The sequence below is a fragment of the Lathyrus oleraceus genome, chromosome 6 (genome assembly GCF_024323335.1).
Source record: "Lathyrus oleraceus cultivar Zhongwan6 chromosome 6, CAAS_Psat_ZW6_1.0, whole genome shotgun sequence".
Taxonomy (NCBI): Eukaryota; Viridiplantae; Streptophyta; class Magnoliopsida; order Fabales; family Fabaceae; genus Lathyrus; species Lathyrus oleraceus.
Genome location: NC_066584.1, coordinates 290,483,516 through 290,504,399, shown reverse-complemented (window position 1 = coordinate 290,504,399; position 20,884 = coordinate 290,483,516). Strand labels below are relative to the sequence as shown.

The 20,884-nt window shown below is 42.5% G+C and overlaps 1 protein-coding gene across 1 annotated transcript in view; it reads right to left on the bottom strand.

Moving 5' to 3' along the window:
* Window positions 1–1,560: 1,560 nt before the first annotated feature.
* LOC127095250 (protein MAIN-LIKE 2-like) overlaps window positions 1,561–20,884 on the bottom strand; it is a 35,697-nt gene continuing 16,373 nt past the window's right edge. The window contains exons 4-6 of the mRNA XM_051033965.1: window positions 2,291–2,435; window positions 1,989–2,110; window positions 1,561–1,709 (exon numbers count right to left, since the gene is read on the bottom strand). Of these exons, the coding sequence (XP_050889922.1) occupies window positions 1,561–1,709; window positions 1,989–2,110; window positions 2,291–2,435 (416 nt within the window). The remainder of the gene's footprint in view (window positions 1,710–1,988; window positions 2,111–2,290; window positions 2,436–20,884) is intronic.

Genomic DNA, 20,884 nt, shown 5'->3' with positions numbered 1-20,884 from the left:
CGGGCCTGGCTTAGACGTAAGTCCATTCGGGAATTGATGCGTCGTGATCTGAATAATGATTGTGGTTGAGTTATGAGAACTCAGATGCATGTTGCCATACAATTGCGAGATAGTTTCCCCATCGCTCAAGTCTTCGTTCCCTTGTTGACTTGAGTTGGATATGAGTTGAATATTGATTAGAAAACCCTGTAGAGTCGAGTGGACCCATAGGATAGGAGAACTCACTGAGATTATTATCTCATCCCATTATTGTTGTTGTTTTTCAGGTATTCTTTACAGGTTGAATCTAAGAGAAACTGTTATGGATGTTTCAAGGGATGTTGTTCATTATGATCTCCCGCTGTGGAGTGGTGTGCAATGAAGATATTGCACATAGTTCTTAGATTTTATTGTTTAGGCGTTATTGTATAACATGTTCCATTGATGTTCTTAGCTTGGACATGTATATATATTGATGCCATTAGGCACTTATGTTGTGACAGTACCAAAATTTAACACTTGTATGATATTATTCTAGATATATATTATACGGGTTGTTACATCTCTGAAATGGAAAAATAAGGTTCTGAACGTAACATCTAGTGTATGAATCCGAATCTGATACTTCTACCAGTTAGAAGTCATCTGAATCAGAAATCCTCAAAATCCAATCTTTTGGTATTCCTGAAGATCAGATAGATCAACACGTGGTTTCTCTTGCGTCTGACCTTAGATCTTCCAGACACCTGTCTAGCAGAAATCAAGAGACACATGTCATACCCCAAATTTCATCCTACTGTCATACCCCGATTTTGGTCCTGAAAATTTTTCATTTTTCATTCGGCCCTTGGCCTAAAGTTCATTTGCATACATTCATGTCAATTTCATATGTACCATCCATTCATATCAAATGTTGCAAGTATCCTCATAGATTCAAAAGTTTGTGGTTGAGTTCTTGACCTTGTATTCAGGTGTGTCAAGCCTAAACCTTGACTTATGTTGGTGGGGTGTGCTCCTTGATAATAATATTTCACTTGATCTTAAAACCATAGTTTTGTGGGACACTTTGGTGTGAGTTTATTTATGGGACTTTTTGCTTGTTTTAGAGTGATCTTGGAAATCCTAATTCATGAATATTTAGACTAGCTGGTCATTGAGGATTGATTCATCCCTTGGCCATGGTTTAGGGGCTTGATATGTGTTTCCTGATACTTGGATCTAATGCTTTATTTCATCCAAGTTTATTCATGTTTTCATTTATAGGCATAGTCATTTGATTCATTGCTTGTGGTGCATTCATATTCATACTTTCATAATGCATCAGCTATTTCTTATTGTGGATTTACTAGTTCATGATTTCATTTGCATCTAAGATCCATAAACCATTTGTCCATATTTTAAATCCAATTTTCGTTCATTAACCATACCAAACCAAATTATCCATTACCACATTAAATACAAACAATGTCTATTTATCCAATCCATAAAACCAAATCCATTTTTACTCCAAAACAATTATCCAAATAATTTAACACGAAGCCAAACGCGGCTAGAACAAAATTTGAGCGTGAAGCTTTTACATTAAGCACATGTGTCCGTTACATCAGGACATCCGTATGGGTGGAAATAGAAAAAACCAAAGTTTGACTTGAATGGGATTTCATAGAAACTGGAATTTTTATTAGGCCATGGAGTCATTGCATAAACCCATACATTACAAATAGTGGATCCTACAGAAAGGGAAAGAACGAAGACTTGTGAAATTTATGATCCTCATGGATACCAACAAACGACTACAGCAGAAGCCTCTCCGCAACATATTCCTTCAATGGCCTCGTTTCATCCTCCTCTTGAATGAATGGGCAACTGGGGTACCAAAAGAAAATTCGCCGCTATTTCCAAAGCTCAAGCTCAGTAGTCACATCCTGCCACCGGAGCTAGAAACCAAATAACCGGCGCCGACAACGGTGCTATTGAACAGAAAAACTTTAGTCTCAGGCATCACTTACCAGACTCCGCTTCAGATCCAAGGAAGTTTTGCTCAACGCCCCGCTGGAACAGACCGACCGCCTCTAACTTCCAATAGAACCTAATATATCTTTCGTTCCTCCAAGTATCAGAAACAAAAAACCTGCAAGCATGTTAACAAATTGGTTTCACTGATAACAGCTGCCATTCTTTACAAGGACCCCCTAACTGTAAAAAGAAACATAATGAAAAACTGCACAACTATGACCAAAATTGCTAACAGCCAACATTCGAATTGTCGTGCCAACATATGCAGTAGCTAGTGCAGGAGAATCATTTATACCTGCGAAACACCGGCAGCAAACCAACTTCCTGCATGAAAAGGTCATGGCGGAATTCTTCAAGAATTAATTCATGAACTGTTCGACCCTTAGCTTCCCTCAAAATGGTGATGGAATTAAAATGGAACAATATCAATCCAAACATTCCTGCAGCATACATAAGAACAACCAGAAGTCAGCCAATAAACCAAACTTGCAATGAAATTCAAAACCAATGAAAGGAATCTCATTCATGAGCTGTAAGCCACAACAGCAAGGTTACATCGAGAATGTACAACGATTCAAACTCGTCGCTATTTCATAAAAGAAAAGAGAACCAACTACTAACGCACAAACAATCATCCATTAATGTTTCATGCTCAACTTTTACCAACCGGTTCGGTTTGCACACACGTACGTAAATAATGAAGAACGGAATCGAAGTCGAGAAAACTTACCAGATTTGAAGTTCCGATTGCCATCAGGTTTGTTGCAAGTTTTTGTGTGGTATGTATTTTCCGTTTCGGTTCGCGGCAGGTTGGTGGTAGCTAGTTTGTGTACCGGGCTGCTCAAAGTCCAAAATTCCTCATAAGACTTGCACAAGTGAATCTGCCACCTCTGAGCCATTTATCTCCAGAAATGTTGTTAGACTTGAATGACGTCGCAATGCAATCCTTTAAATGGCACGCACCTGAGCAGTGGACTCTTCTATGCTCCAACTTCATGAAGTACCACCTCACTAGCCTTGACAATGGTAGTGAGGATGATTTGTTTTCATTCTCGGTAGTATGTACAACAAGCCCAAATTGGCAATATCCAGAAGCTGTAGGCTGACACGATGCTAGATCAACACGTACACCATAAGTAGCCAATTTAGGATTTGCATACACATCAAGCCAGCTAATAATAGGTCCGAAAGTTATTTTGAGATGTCCGCGGAGAACTCAACGTAGTTGAGCATTAAAACCAGCGACTAATTGTAATACCCCAAAATTTACCCTTCATTTTTCCTGGAAAAAAAAACGAAAAAAAAAAGTTATAAATAAATAAATAAATAAAATATAACAATTTTTTTTTTTGGACTTGGGTCTCCCTCATTTGAGCCCACTACCCACGAAAATCAGTCTATAAATACTGAAGTTTCAGTAGAGGAAAACACACTTGGAGTTACACTGGGAGATTCACTAGAGAAAGATTTTGAGAGAAGGAAACCTAGGAACTACTCTGCAGCGACCTTCAGGCAGCCCTGAGAAGTTCACTCCGCCTCACACAAACCCTAGTATTACTTTGCAGATCCGGCCGTACCATTCAATCTTAATCAATCTCTCCAATCAGGTTTGCCCTATATCCATCATCTTTATGCCTTTAATTTGAATGCTCTAAATGTATGAGGTATTATGGGTGAATTTGATACCCTTTTGATGCATGTCTTTTTTGTGAATTTTAATGGCATGATTCATGTGGTTACATTTTGATTTGGGGGCAACCCTTGATTACCCTATTTTTTTTCTCTAACCTGTTTGTTGAGTTTTTGTGAGGGCTCACATGATTTTTGCAGGGATAACTTGCGTGGTTTTCCACTTTATTTGTGGGATACCCCCCTGGAGGTTCATTCCGATCACCTGTACTGACTCACTTTCTTTGATGGTGTTTAGCTTGGAAGGATCCCTGGGTTTCCCATTCCTCTAACTGTTGTTACTTCGGATCTTTATCCGCGTGGTACTTTTACATTTTTCTCGCATTTTACTGCTTTCCTAGCTGGAAGACCTCGATAGGAGGCAATGTTTTGTGTTTACTTTATGCAGGTTCCTTTGTCCAGGGTTAAGAGCTATGAGGTCTTATCCTCATTACCCTTTTGCATGCGCGTTCCTACAATGCAAACAAACCCTTCATTGATTTTTCTTCTCCATAACACACGTTTACTCCTTCTACTACAGGCGAGTAAGTCTCCAAAGGTCGAGCATCCGGTAGATTGCGTAGTAACGTTGTTCGTCCAAAACCCAATCCATAACCCCGTAGTCAGCCGAACTACGGCTTGCTCTGATTCTCATTCCAGATGAGATACGTAGGCATAAGACGCGATGTCTTAGCGAGCACACATCCCCCAACCCATAGGTCAGCCGAGCTACGAAGACTCTGATTCTCATATTCAGATGAGATACGTATGCAGTGGATGCGACATCCGCGCGAGTCATTTCTCTTAACCTTTTTTAGTAAATAAACACATTAGGTAAACCCATACCCTTTAGACAAAAACCACAAAAGTGGATCCCGTAGAATACTATGGATGCGTAGGGGTGTTAATACCTTCCCTTCGCATAACCGACTCCCGAACCCAAGATTTGGTTGCGAGACCCCGTCTTGTCCTTTCCTTTTTCAGGTTTACTTCGAGCGTTTTCCTTTCCCTCCTTTGGGATGAATAACGCACGGTGGCGACTCTTCTGTCATTTTCTTTTGCCGATTGTTTTTTCGCACACTGTATTTTTCAGGTTGCGACAGCTGGCGACTCTGCTGGGGACCAAGAAGTTGACCTCTTGCTGGTCCATCTTCCCTAAGCGAGTCCCTCCTAGCTTGTGTGATTTTCTTGTTTATTGGGTGTTCATGCTTTTGTACATTTATTTACTTACTTGCTTGCATTCATCTGCTGTATCTGTTGGAGATGTTGTTTGTTTGTTGGGATGGGATGTTCTACGAGAGATAAGCCCATTACCCAGGCTTGAGTGTACACACAGGTTTTAGAGTGGATGATCATGAGGCTTGCGTGGCATGTTGCTACGTTAAGTCGTTCGTGAAGAACCACACCTAAACGAGGTTTCTCTTGGATATATTATGTCCTACGGATGTTCCGTAATGACATGATGTTCCTTTAGAAATCGTCGACTCTGGTGACCATTTCCCGAGAACTCAGTCGAGGCCTCTCCTCCGAGACGTGATTATGTTAGCTCTGGTGGGTGCATTCTCGCTGATCAATCCGAGGACCCCGAGACTGGGAACTTGCTTTAGGATGTCCTGTTGAGGGGAGTCAGTGGAGGTCTTTTATCCCGTAATAATGCCAAACCTTCAGTGGTAAACGTATTATTCGCGACTGAAGGGCTGAAGTTGACGAACTTCTGTTCTTAGAACCTACCAGTGAGGGGAGGGCTAAATTCAGGAAACCTTAACCTCCAACCAACCCGGTTTTCTGGAGCAGAGCTTTGATCTTGTATTATATTCCTCAGTGGTTTTCTCTTCAGACAGTGTAACCCGACAGATGTTCAAGCAGATACAGCAATCCTGATTGACATACCACTGCACTACATTCACATCATCACATCATTTGCATTCATATCATTTAACACATGTTTATCCATTTCAAGGGGGTTTACATCTTCTTCTTGATTCCAGTCGGAGTTTTTCTGGTTCTCTTAAGATGGATATTGGCAGAAAGAGACTTGTCGCCTACAAGTTTCCGGTGGTCTGTCTGGAGCCCATCCAACAGTTGATGCAGTTAATGGATCCTGGTTCTCTAGAAGGATTCCGAGAGGATTACGGTCTGATTCTAAGTTTCGTCACGGTTCTTTCCAAAGATCAACATGACGCCCTATTCACACTGCTACAGTTCTATGACCCTCCATTGAGGTGTTTCACATTACCGGATTATATCTTGGTCCCTACTCTGGAGGAGATTGCCAGTTTTCTCAGAGTTCCTATCAGGTCACAGTTATTGTTCTACAGTTCTGAGTTTCTGCCCGATCTCAGCATGGTTGCTTCAGCCACATATTTGGAGGAATCAGTCTGGAAGGCTAATATGTGTCAGAAGGGAGAAGTTAGTGGTTTTCATCTGAGTTTCTTACTGGGAGAAGCAAAGAAGAAGCTGGAAGACGGTAACTAGAGGGGTTTCAATGCTGTGTTGGCTCTTTGCGTGTATGGGATTGTCTTGTTCCCTAATGTCGCCAAATTTGTGGACATGGACGCAATACGCCTCTTCATGTTGAGAAATCCAGTACCGACCTTGCTAGGAGATTTCTTTCATTCAGTGCACCACAGAAATAAGAATAGAAAAGGGGGATTGTTGAATTGTTGTGTGCCTTTGTTTTATAGGTGGTTCAGTTCTCACCTACCCAAATCAGGAGTGTTCGTTAATGTCAAGGACTCGTTGAGTTGGTCGAAGAGATTGATGGGGTTGAGAGCTGAAGATATTTCTTGGTGGTCCGACCGGAGCTTGCTTCGGGCAGATATTATTCATGGTTGTGGGAACTTCCCAAATGTTCCGTTGGTAGGAAGAAGAGGAGGAATCAACTATAACCCTTCTCTAGCAGTTAGACAGTTTGGATATGCTTTAAGAACTCCGCCTTTGGAAAAGGATGTGGAAGAATCTCTGTTTTTCCATTCTTCGTCTGATTTGACGGTATCCCGTAAGGCCGCTGAGGCCTGGCTCAAGGTGATCAAGAGAGGAAGAACCATCCTTGGAAAAGGAGATTGTAGAACTTACCCTCGGTATGAAGAGTGGCTTCAAGGAAGAGTTGAAGAGTTTGGTCTGCCGTTCCCTATTGAAGAACCTTTGTATCCACCTACTCCTGAGCAGTCAACAATGGTGAGCCGAGAGGAGTACGACAAGTTGAAGAGTGCCGTGGAGGGACTTCAAACCAAGAACTCAGAGTTAAATGAGAAGTTGCAAGACTGTATGCATCAATTCCAGGAGGCAGAATATCAGAAGGGGGAAGCCGTCAGAGTACAAAAGGAAGCAGAGAGGAAATTTGCTGTGGAGGCGGACTTCTTCAGGAAGACAGACGAAGCCTTGAGATCATCCAGTTCTGAGTTGAGGCGAGTCAAGCAGCAGTTAGTAGATGCTCATGGTAAATTAGCTGGGTGGCATGAGCAATGGGATGCATTTTCAACTTCTCGGAAGGCAAAGGAGGAGGAGATAGTAGCCGAACTGACTGGTCAGATAGAGAAATTGACGACTTTGCTGAAAGGGGAAAAACAATGAGCTTCTGTGCGCCCGTTCTACTAATGGCTACATCACAGATCAACTCCATGAGGCTCGAGGACAGATTGAAGAACTCAAGATGTTGGCAGGTTTGAAGAAATCCAGGCTTGAAGAGGTATTAAGAGAAGATGATGGGAATTACTACAGAGAGCACATCAACGAACTGGATGGGATCATTCACAAGAGGAATCTGCTTATCCGGCATTTGACAGAATCTCCAGATCATCCCGACACGGTGGCATTACTGGATGAAGTGAGGAGCAATCCTTATGGGTTGTATACAGGAGGCTGATCCCTGGTTTATGTTCCTCCCTTTACTTTTTGTTTTGTTGTTGTGTAGTGATAATCCACAGGCTTGTTGTGGGGATCCTCTTTTGATGTACTTTTGGCTAAGGCCCCTTTCCTGGAACTCATTTGTATGTTGGTTTCCCTTTGTTGCATCTTGATCTCAGAAGTTTATCCATGACTCAGTCTTCTTGCACTATTCGCCTGATGTGAGACTGGAATCAAGGGGGTAGAATACCTTTTGGATTTGATAAACATGGCATTGCATTTACATATTCATTGTCATATCTTGCATAACAGGTACCGCTGCAGTGTTCTCATATTTTTTGGTGTCCCACTAGCAGGATAGCTGACTCAGGCATTCACCGATACGGTACCCGAAGGAATCAACAGAGAGCGATGGAGAGCCTACAAGCAGAGCTCGCCGAGATGAAGATTCGCATGAATCAATTCATGGATTTGGTTCAAGGGGTGGCTCAAGGACAGCAGTAGCTTAGATTGTTGGTGCAGAGGGATCCCCCTATTACTCAACCGGAGACGTTGGCTGATCCTCCAGCTGGAGAGGCTAATGGTCCCAATGGACCGGGGCCTATCCCGATCCCGCATGTCAACCTAGATCAACAACCCATTCAGGATGGTCAGGATGATCAGTTTCCCTTGCTTCAGGAAGACACTGGCATGGACCCCATGTTTAGAAGATTGGAAGAGAGGTTGAAAGCAGTGACAGGATAGAATCTTCTGGGAGTAGATGTTGCTGACTTGGGGCTGGTCCCAGGTGTGAGAGTGCCACCAAAATTCAAGGTCCGATATTTGACAAATACAATGGCAGCTCTTGCCCCAAAACTCACGTGCAAGCCTATTTCCGTAAAATGGTTGCATACTCTGATGACGAGAAGCTACTTATGTACTTCTTCCAGGATAGCCTAGTTGGGGCATCCTTGGAATGGTATATGAGGCTGGACAGAGCCCACATCCGTTGCTGGAGGGATTTGGCAGAGGCTTTCGTGAAGCAGTATCAGTATAATGCAGACATGGCTCCGGACAGAACTCAACTTCAGAATCTGTCTCTTAAAAGCAATGAGTGCTTCAGGGAATACGCTCAACGCTGGAGGGATACAGCTTCCCGTGTTCAGCCTCCTATGTTGGAAAAGGAAATGGCCAACATGTTCATGAATACGCTGCCTGGACCTTATCTGGAGCGTCTGGTGGGGTGCAATGCTTCCAACTTTGCTGATGTGGTCTCTACTGGAGAAAGGGTGGAGAATTACCTAAAGACCTATAAGAGCCAGAGTGGAGGTGGATCCTCATAAGGGGTGAAGAAGCCGTTCATTCAGGGACAGAAGAGGAGAGAAGGGGATGCAAATGCCATATCTTCTTATCAGAAAAGGGATAACCGGAGGAATAATTTTCAGAATTATCATTAGCAACCGTATGTTGCGGCTGTGACCATTCCAGCTGCAGCGCCACTACAACAACAACAACCGCAGCGTCAACCAGCTCAGTATCAACAGCAGCAGCAACCGGGTAACAGACCCGCTTATCAACAGAGGCAAAGGATGATGGACCGGCGTTTCGACACTCTTCCAATGTCGTACGCTCAGTTGCTTTCTAGTCTTCAACAACTACAACTTGTGCAACTGCGCACTCTGGCTCCTCCTATTGGTAGACTTCCGGTGGGTTACGACGCCAACGCTAGGTGTAGCTTCCACTCTGGGGCACCTGGCCACAATATTGAGAACTGCAAAGCTTTTAAGCACGTAGTTCAGGACCTCATAGATTCAAAGGCCATCGACCTTGCACCGGCTCCTAATGTCGTCAACAATCCCATGCCCCAGCATGGTGGTGCAAACGTTAACATGATAGAGGGAAAAGCCAAGTCCATTAAGGATGTGTTGAAGTTGAAGACTCCATTGTTGGATATCAAAGGATGCTTGCTGAAGGCCGATGTTTTCCCCGGTTGTGGGAAGGGTTGTTTGGATTGTGCCACTCATAGTGGAGGTTGTTTGAAGCTACAGCAGGGTATCCAGGCCTTGCTCGACAAAGGTATCCTCCAAGCTGAAGATTTGTCTGTCCAAGAGTCTGTGGAAGGGGTTGAGGAAGAAGTGTTTGAAGATGCTACTGATGAATTCGCAGATGTTGTTCCTGTTAATTTTTTGATTCCCAGTGAGGTCTCTGCAATCAATGAAGAGGGTGGGGATAGTGATTGTGACATCGACAACTGGGTGCATCCGAGGATCCCGGGTGAAGTCATCAACAATTGGTCTTCTGAAGAGATTATCCAAGTCACTCTTCTTGAAGAGTAATTTTCTTTGTTTATTCATGCATATCCAAGTCTTACGTTCCGCCCAGGGCGTAATGACTCATTGTAGGGCCCGTCTATGTGATACTTGCATTTTTATCATAAATAAAGGACGTATTTTTGCATTCAAATATTTCGTTTCCTGTCTTTCTATTTTTGCAGTTTTTCAAAATAAAAAATGGCAATGTTTTGTTTAGTTTTCACTTCTTGTTCACACTCATAAGCACATACCATCACTCATGCAGATGCACATCACCGGATCCTATTGATAACGTTTCTGCTACGGCTCGTTTCGACTTTGAAAATCCAATCTTTCAAGCTGAAGAAGAGGGTGATGAAGACTGTGAACTCCCTGAAGAGCTTACCAGGTTATTAAAACAAGAGGAAAGGGTTATTCAACCGCATCAAGAGTCTGTTGAAGTGATTAATCTCGGCACCGAGGACGCCAAGAGAGAAATCAAGATAGGGGCAGCTTTAGAAGACAATGTGAAGAAAGGGCTGATTGAATTGCTGCAAGAATACGTTGACATCTTCGCCTGGTCTTATCAGGACATGCCTGGGCTGGACACAGACATCGTGGTACACCGCTTGCCTCTCAAAGAAGGTTGTCCTCTGGTCAAGCAGAAGCTCAGAAGAACAAGACCAGAGATGGCTGTCAAGATAAAGGAAGAAGTGTAAAAGCAGTTGGATGCAGGGTTTCTAGCAGTCACCAATTATCCGCCATGGGTTGCAAACATCGTCCCAGTACCTAAGAAGGATGGAAAGGTACGGATGTGTGTCGACTACCGGGATCTGAACATAGCTAGCCCTAAAGATGATTTCCCATTACCTCACATCGATGTTTTGGTGGATAATACAGCTCAGTTCTCGGTATTCTCCTTCATGGATAGTTTTTCTGGCTATAACCAAATCAAGATGGCACCAGAGGACATGGAAAAGACAACTTTCATAACCCCATGGGGCACCTTCTGCTACAAGGTGATGTCGTTTGGTCTGAAAAATGCTGGAGCAACATATCAACGAGCTATGGTGACTCTGTTCCATGATATGATTCATCATGAAATCGAGGTTTATGTGGACGATATGATTGCCAAATCTCAGACAGAAGAAGAACATTTGGTGAATTTGCAGAAACTGTTTGAGCGTTTGAGGAAATTCAAACTGAGACTTAATCCGAACAAGTGCACTTTCGGGGTGAGATCGGGAAAATTGCTGGGTTTTATTGTAAGCGGAAAAGGGATTGAGGTGGATCCCGACAAAGTAAAAGCGATACAGGAAATGCCAGAGCCAAGAACAGAGAAGCAAGTCCGTAGTTTCTTAGGGAGGTTGAACTACATTGCAAGGTTCATCTCTCACCTAACAACCACGTGTGAGCCAATTTTCAAATTGCTGAGGAAAGATCAGGCTATCAGGTGGAATGAAGATTGTCAAAGGGCTTTCGAGAAGATAAAAGAGTATCTACAGAAACCTCCAATCCTTATACCTCCAGTTCCTGGGAGACCTCTGATAATGTACCTGTCAGTGACCGAGAACTCGATGGGGTGTGTATTGGGACAGCATGACGAGTCTGGTCGAAAAGAGCATGCCATATACTACCTTAGCAAAAAGTTTACTGACTGTGAAATCAAATATTCGCAGCTTGAGAAAACTTGTTGTGCTTTGGCCTGGGCTGCTCGCCGACTGAGGCAGTATATGTTGAACCATACTACCTTGTTGATTTCTAAGATGGATCCAGTGAAATACATATTCGAGAAGCCAGCTCTCACCGGAAGGGTCGCTCGTTGGCAAATGATTTTAACAGAGTATGATATTCAGTACACGTCACAGAAGGCCATCAAAGGTAGTATTCTGTCAGACTACCTTGCCGAGCAGCCGATTGATGATTATGAGCCGATGAAGTTTGAATTCCCTGATGAAGACATCATGTTCCTCAAGATGAAAGACTGTGAAGAGCCAGTTGTTGAGGAGGGACCTGATCCAAACGAAAAGTGGACTTTGTTGTTTGATGGGGCTGTCAACGCTAGAGGAAGTGGAATTGGTGCTGTCATTACAACTCCGAAAGGTGCCCACATACCTTTCACCGCTCGTTTGACTTTTGAGTGCACAAATAATGAAGCTGAGTACGAGGCCTGTATCTTGGGTATTGAGCAAGCCATTGATTTGAGAATCAAGACTTTGGACATCTTCGGAGATTCAGCTCTGGTGATCAATCAAGTGAATGGTGATTGGAATACTCTCCAGCCCACTCTGGTCCCCTACAGAGACTACACGAGAAGACTGTTGACTTTCTTCACAACAGTAAAATTGTATCATATACCTCGTGATGAGAACCAGATGGCAGACGCACTTGCTACTCTATCCTCCATGATCAAGGTAATTCGCTGGAACCATGCTCCCAGGATCGATGTGATGCGCCTTGACAGGGCCGCATATGTGTTTGCTGCTGAACTGGTAGTCGATGACAAGCCCTGGTATCACGATATCAAGTGCTTTCTGAAGAATCAAGAGTACCCTGCAGGGGTATCCAACAACGACAGAAAGACTTTGAGAAGATTGGCAGGAAGTTTCTTCTTGAACAAAGACAATGTGTTGTATAAGAGGAACTTCGACATGGTTTTGCTCAGATGCGTGGACAGACACGAGGCGGACATGTTAATGCAGGAAGTTCATGAAGGTTCCTTCGGTACTCATGCCGGCGGACATGCAATGGCTAAGAAATTGTTGAGAGCGGGTTATTATTGGATGACCATGGAGTCAGATTGCTTCAAATATGCTCGGAAGTGTCATAAATGCCAGATTTATGCTGATAAGGTGCATGTGCCGCCAAATCCTCTGAATGTGATGACTTCGCCGTGGCCGTTTGCTATGTGGGGCATTGACATGATTGGAAAGATTGAACCGACTACTTCCAATGGGCATCGCTTCATCCTTGTTGCCATCGACTATTTCACCAAGTGGGTCGAAGCAGCGTCGTTCGCGAATGTCACCAGACATGTGGTTGCCCGTTTCATCAAGAAAGAAATCATTTGTCGCTATGGGATTCCCGAAAGAATCATTACTGATAATGGTTCTAATCTCAATAACAAAATGATGAAGGAGTTGTGTCAGAACTTCAATATTCAGCATCACAATTCTTCCCCTTACCGCCCTAAGATGAACGGCGTTGTTGAGGCGGCAAATAAGAACATAAAGAAGATTGTGCAGAAGATGGTCGTCACGTACAGAGATTGGCATGAGATGCTACCTTTCGCCTTGCATGGGTACCGCACTTCAGTACGTACATCGACCGGGGTAACCCCTTACTCCCTGGTGTATGGTATGGAAGCAGTCCTACCTGTTGAAGTGGAGATTCCTTCTCTAAGAGTCTTGTTGGATGTCAAGTTAGACGAAGTCGAATGGATTCGGACAAGGTTCAATGAGTTGAGTCTTATCGAAGAGAAGCGAATGGCAGCCATTTGTCATGGGCAATTGTATCAGAGTCGGATGAAGAGAGCCTTTGATCAGAAAGTGCGTCCTCGTTGTTTCCAAGTCGGAGATTTAGTGTTGAAAAGGATCCTTCCTCCTCAGACAGATCACAGGGGCAAGTGGACTCCTAACTATGATGGACCGTATATTGTCACCAAGGTTTTTGATGGTGGGGCCTTAATGCTTGCAACTATGGATGGTGAAAACTTCACTTCCCCTGTGAACTCAGACGCAGTTAAAAAATACTTCGCATAAAATAGACCCGTTAGACAGTAAAAAGAATAGTCCAAGCAAAAATGGGCATCCCGACGAACCAAGAAAATGAAAAGGTTCGGGAAAAAATTAGGGATTAAAAATGAAAAGATCGTACACCCGGTAAGTTGAAAACCTGAAAAGGCAACTTAGGCAAAAATGGGTATCCCGGTGGATTGAAAACCCGAAAAGGGCGATCCAGGCAAAAGTTAGGGATTAAGCGAATGACTGCGTTCTGAGTTAGTTCTGAATCTCATGTCGATGACTGGAAATTTTTGAAAGGTAGGAAACAGTCCAATCACCTTTTCAGAAGGCTGAACATCTGGAGGATCTTGAAGACGAGCAAATCATAGCAGAATTGGAACCCAATAGAAATCCATTTCACATTGCCATTAGATTAATTTCTGTTTTTATCTTTTGTGCGATTACCTCTTTCCAGGGATTGCTTCCTGATGTAAATGCCTATTCATAGGCCATTCAATCAATAAAATCATGTTATTCAGTATATCTTTGTTTTCATTTTCATTTTACTGTTTTGTTTGCAAAAATGACGTCCGAATTTTTTATAAACATTGCATCATGACACATAAGGGCTTTACAGGTACACACTTAATAAACATTTAAAATTGCTGTAAATTTGAAGTGCTTTGGATCGTCTATTCAGAACAGATACCCTCGGGGCATTTCCTTAAAATCCCCTGCAGATGATCGTGAATATCTTCCCCAGTGAAGTCGCCAACAGACGAATTCGGTGTCTTATCCCTGCAGAGCTGATCAGAGCGTTGGATTCTTCAATCTCCAGCAGGTTCTCACCACTGTACTTCCCCAAGCGTTTGTTTCAGGACATACACTCCCCAGTAGAGTTGACAGTGCCAGACTATTTATCCCCAGCGGAGTTGACAGTGCCAAACTGTATCTTCCCAGCAGAAATGGCTGCTCCTTAGAGTTCGAGGCCAGATCGATAATCCCAATGCCAGATCCATGGTTTCTTTCCTTGAAGCAGAACCTCGGTACCGTATCAGTGTTTGTTTCCCCTGTTGAGTCATCTCTCGCAGATCGTGGTTGCCAGAACCACTATCGCTTTCCCCAACAGCAGGTGTTCAGTGTCGTTCTCTCCCCAGTCAGAATCTCGGTATTTCGTCATTGCTAGAACACCGTGTGGCGGGTCATTTCCCCACAGAATTCTTTGCGTTGTGCATCTCCAACAGCCTTGCCAGGGTCCAGAAGATGGTGATCATTTCCCCAGTAGATCCCCTTGCCTCAGCTTGGCATTCTACCCAGAATTTCGCATCCCTGCATGTAGAATCATATTGCATTGCATCCTCCCAAATCGCGTAGCATTTCCATTTTCATGGAGCATTACGCCATTGAAAGATTCAAACATATGCATGTAAGCATAAAACATTCTCGGTATCCCAAGTGATAAGCTAGAAGTTGTTTCCAGTACTCAGACTGAAGGTTGTTCATGACCCACCTTGGTTATCCCCAGCAAGTGTCATTCCCTATTTCTGCCAATGCTGACAGGCATGAAGTTTTCCGATGTTCAGATCGAAGAAGTTTCCGACGTTCAGGTCGATGCAACTTGTGGCATTCAGGCCAGTTTTTCGGTATCCAGACCGGAGTGGCGTTCAGGCCAATTTCCGATATTCAGATCGAAGTGGCGTTCAGGCCAGTTTTCTGGTATCCGGACCGAAGTGGCATTCAGGCCAGTTTTCCGGTATCTAGACCGAAGTGGCATTCAGGCCAGTTTTCCGGTATCCAGACCGAAGTGGCATTCAGGCCAGTTTTCCGGTATTCATATCGAAGTGGCGTTCAGGCCAGTTTCTGGTATTCAGACCGAAGTGGCGTTCAGGCCAGTTTTTCGATGTCCAGATCGAAGAAGTTTTCGACGTTCAGGTCGATGCAACTTGTGGCATTCAGGTCAATTTTCCGATGTTCAGATCGAAGAAGTTTCCGACGTTCAGGTCGATGCAACTTGTGGCGTTCAGGCCAATTTTCCGATGTTCAGATCGAAGAAGTTTCCGACGTTCAGGTCGATGCAACTTGTGGCATTCAGGCTAATTTTCCGATGTTCATATCGAAGAAGTTTCCGACGTTCAGGTCGATGCAACTTGTGGCATTCAGGCCATGGTTATTTCTGTGTTACCATTTATTTTGGTATCCAAGTTAACATTCTTTTTCGGTATTCAGACTGACTCTCACCGTACCAGACGGATTCTTCTTTCAAAACCACCTCTTTGCCGATTCTGACAGACATTGTTACTTCACTTCACTTCAGTGCAAATTTTTGGGCTTTTATTGTATTCAATCCCTTGATACCTCGAAAGTACGAAAGCAGCTGCCATCTTCTTTCCGGGTCTCCAGTTGATTGAATAGGGGCAGCTGTAATACCCCAAAATTTACCCTTCACTTTTCCTGAAGAAAAAAAAAACGAAAAAAAAAACGAAAAAAAAAAGTTAAAAATAAATAAATAAATAAAATTAATTAAATAAATAAATAAAATATAACAATTTTTTTTTTGGACTTGGGTCTCCCTCATTTGAGCCCACTACCCACGAAAATCAGTCTATAAATACTGAAGTTTCAGTAGAGGAAAACACACTTGGAGTTACACTGGGAGATTCACTAGAGAAAGATTTTGAGAGAAGGAAACCTAGGAACTACTCTGCAGCGACCTTCAGGCAGCCCTGAGAAGTTCACTCCGCCTCACACAAACCCTAGTATTACTTTGCAGATCCGGCCGTACCACTCAATCTTAATCAATCTCTCCAATCAGGTTTGCCCTATATCCATCATCTTTATGCCTTTAATTTGAATGCTCTAAATGTATGAGGTATTATGGGTGAATTTGATACCCTTTTGATGCATGTCTTTTTTGTGAATTTTAATGGCATGATTCATGTGGTTACATTTTGATTTGGGGGCAACCCTTGATTACCCTATTTTTTTTCTCTAACCTGTTTGTTGAGTTTTTGTGAGGGCTCACATGATTTTTGCAGGGATAACTTGCGTGGTTTTCCACTTTATTTGTGGGATACCCCCTGGAGGTTCATTCCGATCACCTGTACTGACTCACTTTCTTTGATGGTGTTTAGCTTGGAAGGATCCCTGGGTTTCCCATTCCTCTAACTGCTGTTACTTCGGATCTTTATCCGCGTGGTACTTTTACATTTTTCTCGCATTTTACTGCTTTCCTAGCTGGAAGACCTCGATAGGAGGCAATGTTTTGTGTTTACTTTATGCAGGTTCCTTTGTCCAGGGTTAAGAGCTATGAGGTCTTATCCTCATTACCCTTTTGCATGCGCGTTCCTACAATGCAAACAAACCCTTCATTGATTTTTCTTCTTCATAACACACGTTTACTCCTTCTACTACAGGCGAGTAAGTCTCCAAAGGTCGAGCATCCGGTAGATTGCGTAGTAACGTTGTTCGTCCAAAACCCAATCCATAACCCCGTAGTCAGCCGAACTACGGCTTGCTCTGATTCTCATTCCAGATGAGATACGTAGGCATAAGACGCGATGTGTAACACCCTTCTAAAATACCCCAAATTTAAATTAAAACATCAAAACATAAATCAGAGTAGATATGCAATTTAAGGGTGTCACACTTGACACTTCACACCATTTTCCAAATAACTGGTCATACTCATTTATTTATCAAAATAAAACATTGCACAATACGCAGCGGATAGAGGTCAAATCAATCATGCAAACCATGTAATCACATTACAGGTAAAACTGTTCAACAACCACAATAAAACAAGGTAAAACATCCCGTCCCGATGTTACATCTACCAGAGCATGACCCACTAAGGAACTACACTAGACTCCAAGCACTAGCTTCTACTCAATCACTGCTCGTTACCTGAAACATAACTGTAAGGGTGAGTTCCTCAATCGATATAATAAGCATTATAAAATATCATGTAATGCTAAGTAATTTAACACATTTCATCACCCAAATCAGATCACACATTCAACAACGACAACATCAACTCAAAATCATAATCATACTCAACCCAACACAAAACACACGTATAATATTGGAATACATCCATTCATATTATACGCCATACATACATTATGCAATGAGACTCCATGCATGCGGTACCGACTATTCGTGAACATATAGTTCAACCTCACCGATCAAATCCAGATACGGCTACCAAGCTCACTAGTCCCACTCATTTGAGACCTAGTGACTCACATCACTAATTCCTCACCATGGGAATTAGCTACCACCCCAAGGGCTATGCTATGCACGCTAAATCACCTAGCATGCAAACATCAACAACGATCCACAATAACTCATCACTAATTCCTCACCATGGGAATTAGCTACCACCATAAAGGCCATATTATGCACGCTGAATCACCTAGCATGCAACCATCAACAATCCAAAATGGACATATGCTCACACTCTAAGCCATAAATAGTCCATTCACAATAGCATACATAATAGATATATTCACAACATTATGCACACCATCATACGTCATCAATACAATTATCACAGAATCATATTATGTCATGCCACATAATCAATCACAGTATTAGCACACTCTACTAATACCTACACTGCTCAAAACAACGGGAAATTGATCCCTCCTATATCATACACCAATATAGGTCAATCATCAATTGTTCACAATATTTAAAATATCATTTTTTCACTTTTCAAACAGTGTTAACCGGTTAACGCCCTGGGTTAACCGGTTAACGCAACACAGAACACGCTTCCTGGCACATTTCAACAGTGTTAACCGGTTAACACCCTGGGTTAACCGGTTAACGCAACACAGAACACACTTCCTGGCACATTTCAACAGTGTTAACCGGTTAACACCCTGGGTTAACCGGTTAACGCAAGACAGACAGCAATATTTTCACAATTCATAACAGTGTTAACCGGTTAACACCCTGGGTTAACCGGTTAACGCAAGACAGAAAGCTGTTCCTGCGCTAACACGAACAGAATGCAGAATTACCCGCATTTTCCGCCGTCGGAGGACTTCCGGACCTCCGATTTCGATTCCGTAAACGGCTACACGTCCAGAAAATCACAACTCATCCAAATATAGATTCAATCACAGTTTTAACATAACTTATTCATCACAATTTTTCAGCACTGATCATCCCAATTAGGGTCAATTCAACGGCTTATTACTATCCATTACATGTTAACCCATAATACCCATTAAACGACGATAAACCCCCCTTACCTGAGTTAATCCGGCAATCGATTCTTCGACCTTCAACAATCGTGAATTCTCCTCTTGAGCCCTAGCCTCTTCTTCTCCCTTTCTCAGTTCTTCTCTTTTCTCCCAATATTACGTGTTCTCTGTTTTCACGTGAAAACCCTTTTTACCAAATGGAACTCTTTATATATATTCCAACTTATTATTCCAATAATAATAATTCCAAATAATATTCCAATAATAATCCAATTATTTAATTAAATTAATAAATATACTATTAACTTAATTTAAATAATTATCATATTTTATCGGGGTGTTACACGATGTCTTAGCGAGCACACATCCCCCAACCCATAGGTCAGCCGAGCTACGAAGACTCTGATTCTCATATTCAGATGAGATACGTATGCAGTGGATGCGACATCCGCGCGAGTCATTTCTCTTAACCTTTTTTAGTAAATAAACACATTAGGTAAACCCATACCCTTTAGACAAAAACCACAAAAGTGGATCCCGTAGAATACTATGGATGCGTAGGGGTGCTAATACCTTCCCTTCGCATAACCGACTCCCGAACCCAAGATTTGGTTGCGAGACCCCGTCTTGTCCTTTCCTTTTTCAGGTTTACTTCGAGCGTTTCCTTTCCCTCCTTTGGGATGAATAACGCACGGTGGCGACTCTTCTGTCATTTTCTTTCGCCGGTTGTTTTTTCGCACACTGTATTTTTCAGGTTGCGACACTAATCGATACCATATAGTTGGTGGAACAGACTGACTCATGATACTGGTAAGAGTATTATGACTATGAAGAGAGAAAGGACTTATGTAACTTCCATCCCCCTAAAATTATAGACATGGGAAATCTTTGATGAAGACAAGGAGACATATCAGATCTTTTCTCATCTCCACCAAGAAAGAAGTCCATATATGCCAGCATCAGATCAGATGTTGCAGCTACCTTCAACCCTTCATAGAGTGCTCATGAACAACAAGAGTACATGGCAAGCATAGTCATTCCTAACATTTACTAATCGACCTCATTTGTAGCAGTGGCATTAGAACCAACAGTTAACAACTGACATTACTAACAACACATTCAACCGGTAACACCTACTAACCTGCAGAGATTAATAAGCATAACAGTAAGAATAATCCCTCATAGTTGAACAAAAATTTCCAATTAATAAGGAATTCTGCACTAACAGTTCAAGTAAGACAATGTAATGAGACTTAACATAAACATTAGCTTATAACTGAACTAATTTCATTCTTGATAGCTAGCACTTCTTCACACCTAGAAGTTCATGACATCAGCAATAGTTAAGCTTTGCAAATAACCGAAGTTTTTACTCTCACCGGTTTTCACTGCAGTAAAAACAAGTAAGTTGGTAAGGTGTTAAAACTCAGAAAATACCCCAAAAAGGATTAGGATAAAATTAGAAGAAGAAAGCGTAGGTTCATATTACCGTTTTCGAATTAACGTCGAATAAGGCAGACCAAAATCTGAGCGCCTTAAAGCACTTCCAGGAGATGCCCTTTTGGATCTCCATAAGCTAGCTCAGAACCCTAAGTTGTTGGGTATAAAGAGGAGCGAAGTGAATAAAAGGAGGCAAAGGCGGCCACGAAAAACCCTAAATTTTTTCAGAGAGCAAAAAAACCCTAAAGAGAAAAGTGAGGGCGGCGACGGCTGAAAACCCTTAAGACTTTAAGGTGAAGGGAGGAAGATTCAAGCACCACCATCACCGTCGAACCACCGCCGAAGGTGAGCTTTATTGTTTGAATCTCTTTAAAGCCATGGATTTGTGCATTTAGGGTGAGAGTAGGGTATTGTGAGGTTGGTGCAAGCGATTGAGAGATGATGAGAGATTGAAAGTTTGAATGATGTCGAGAGTGAGAGAGATTGAATGAGGGCGGGTGAGATTGAGGGAGTGAGAGCCGTTTTGCATGAGGGCGATGAATGAATTTCTGGGTTCTGTTACCGTTTCTCTCCCATTCTCTTCTTTTATTTTTTTTATTTAAAAAACAAACATTTAAACCATTTAAAACTTAATACGTTTAGTCTTCCTTTGCACCTTTTTATTAAATAGTGTATGTTAATATATTGTTTTTTTGTGTTCCCCATTCATTTACTAGCCATTAATCTCTTA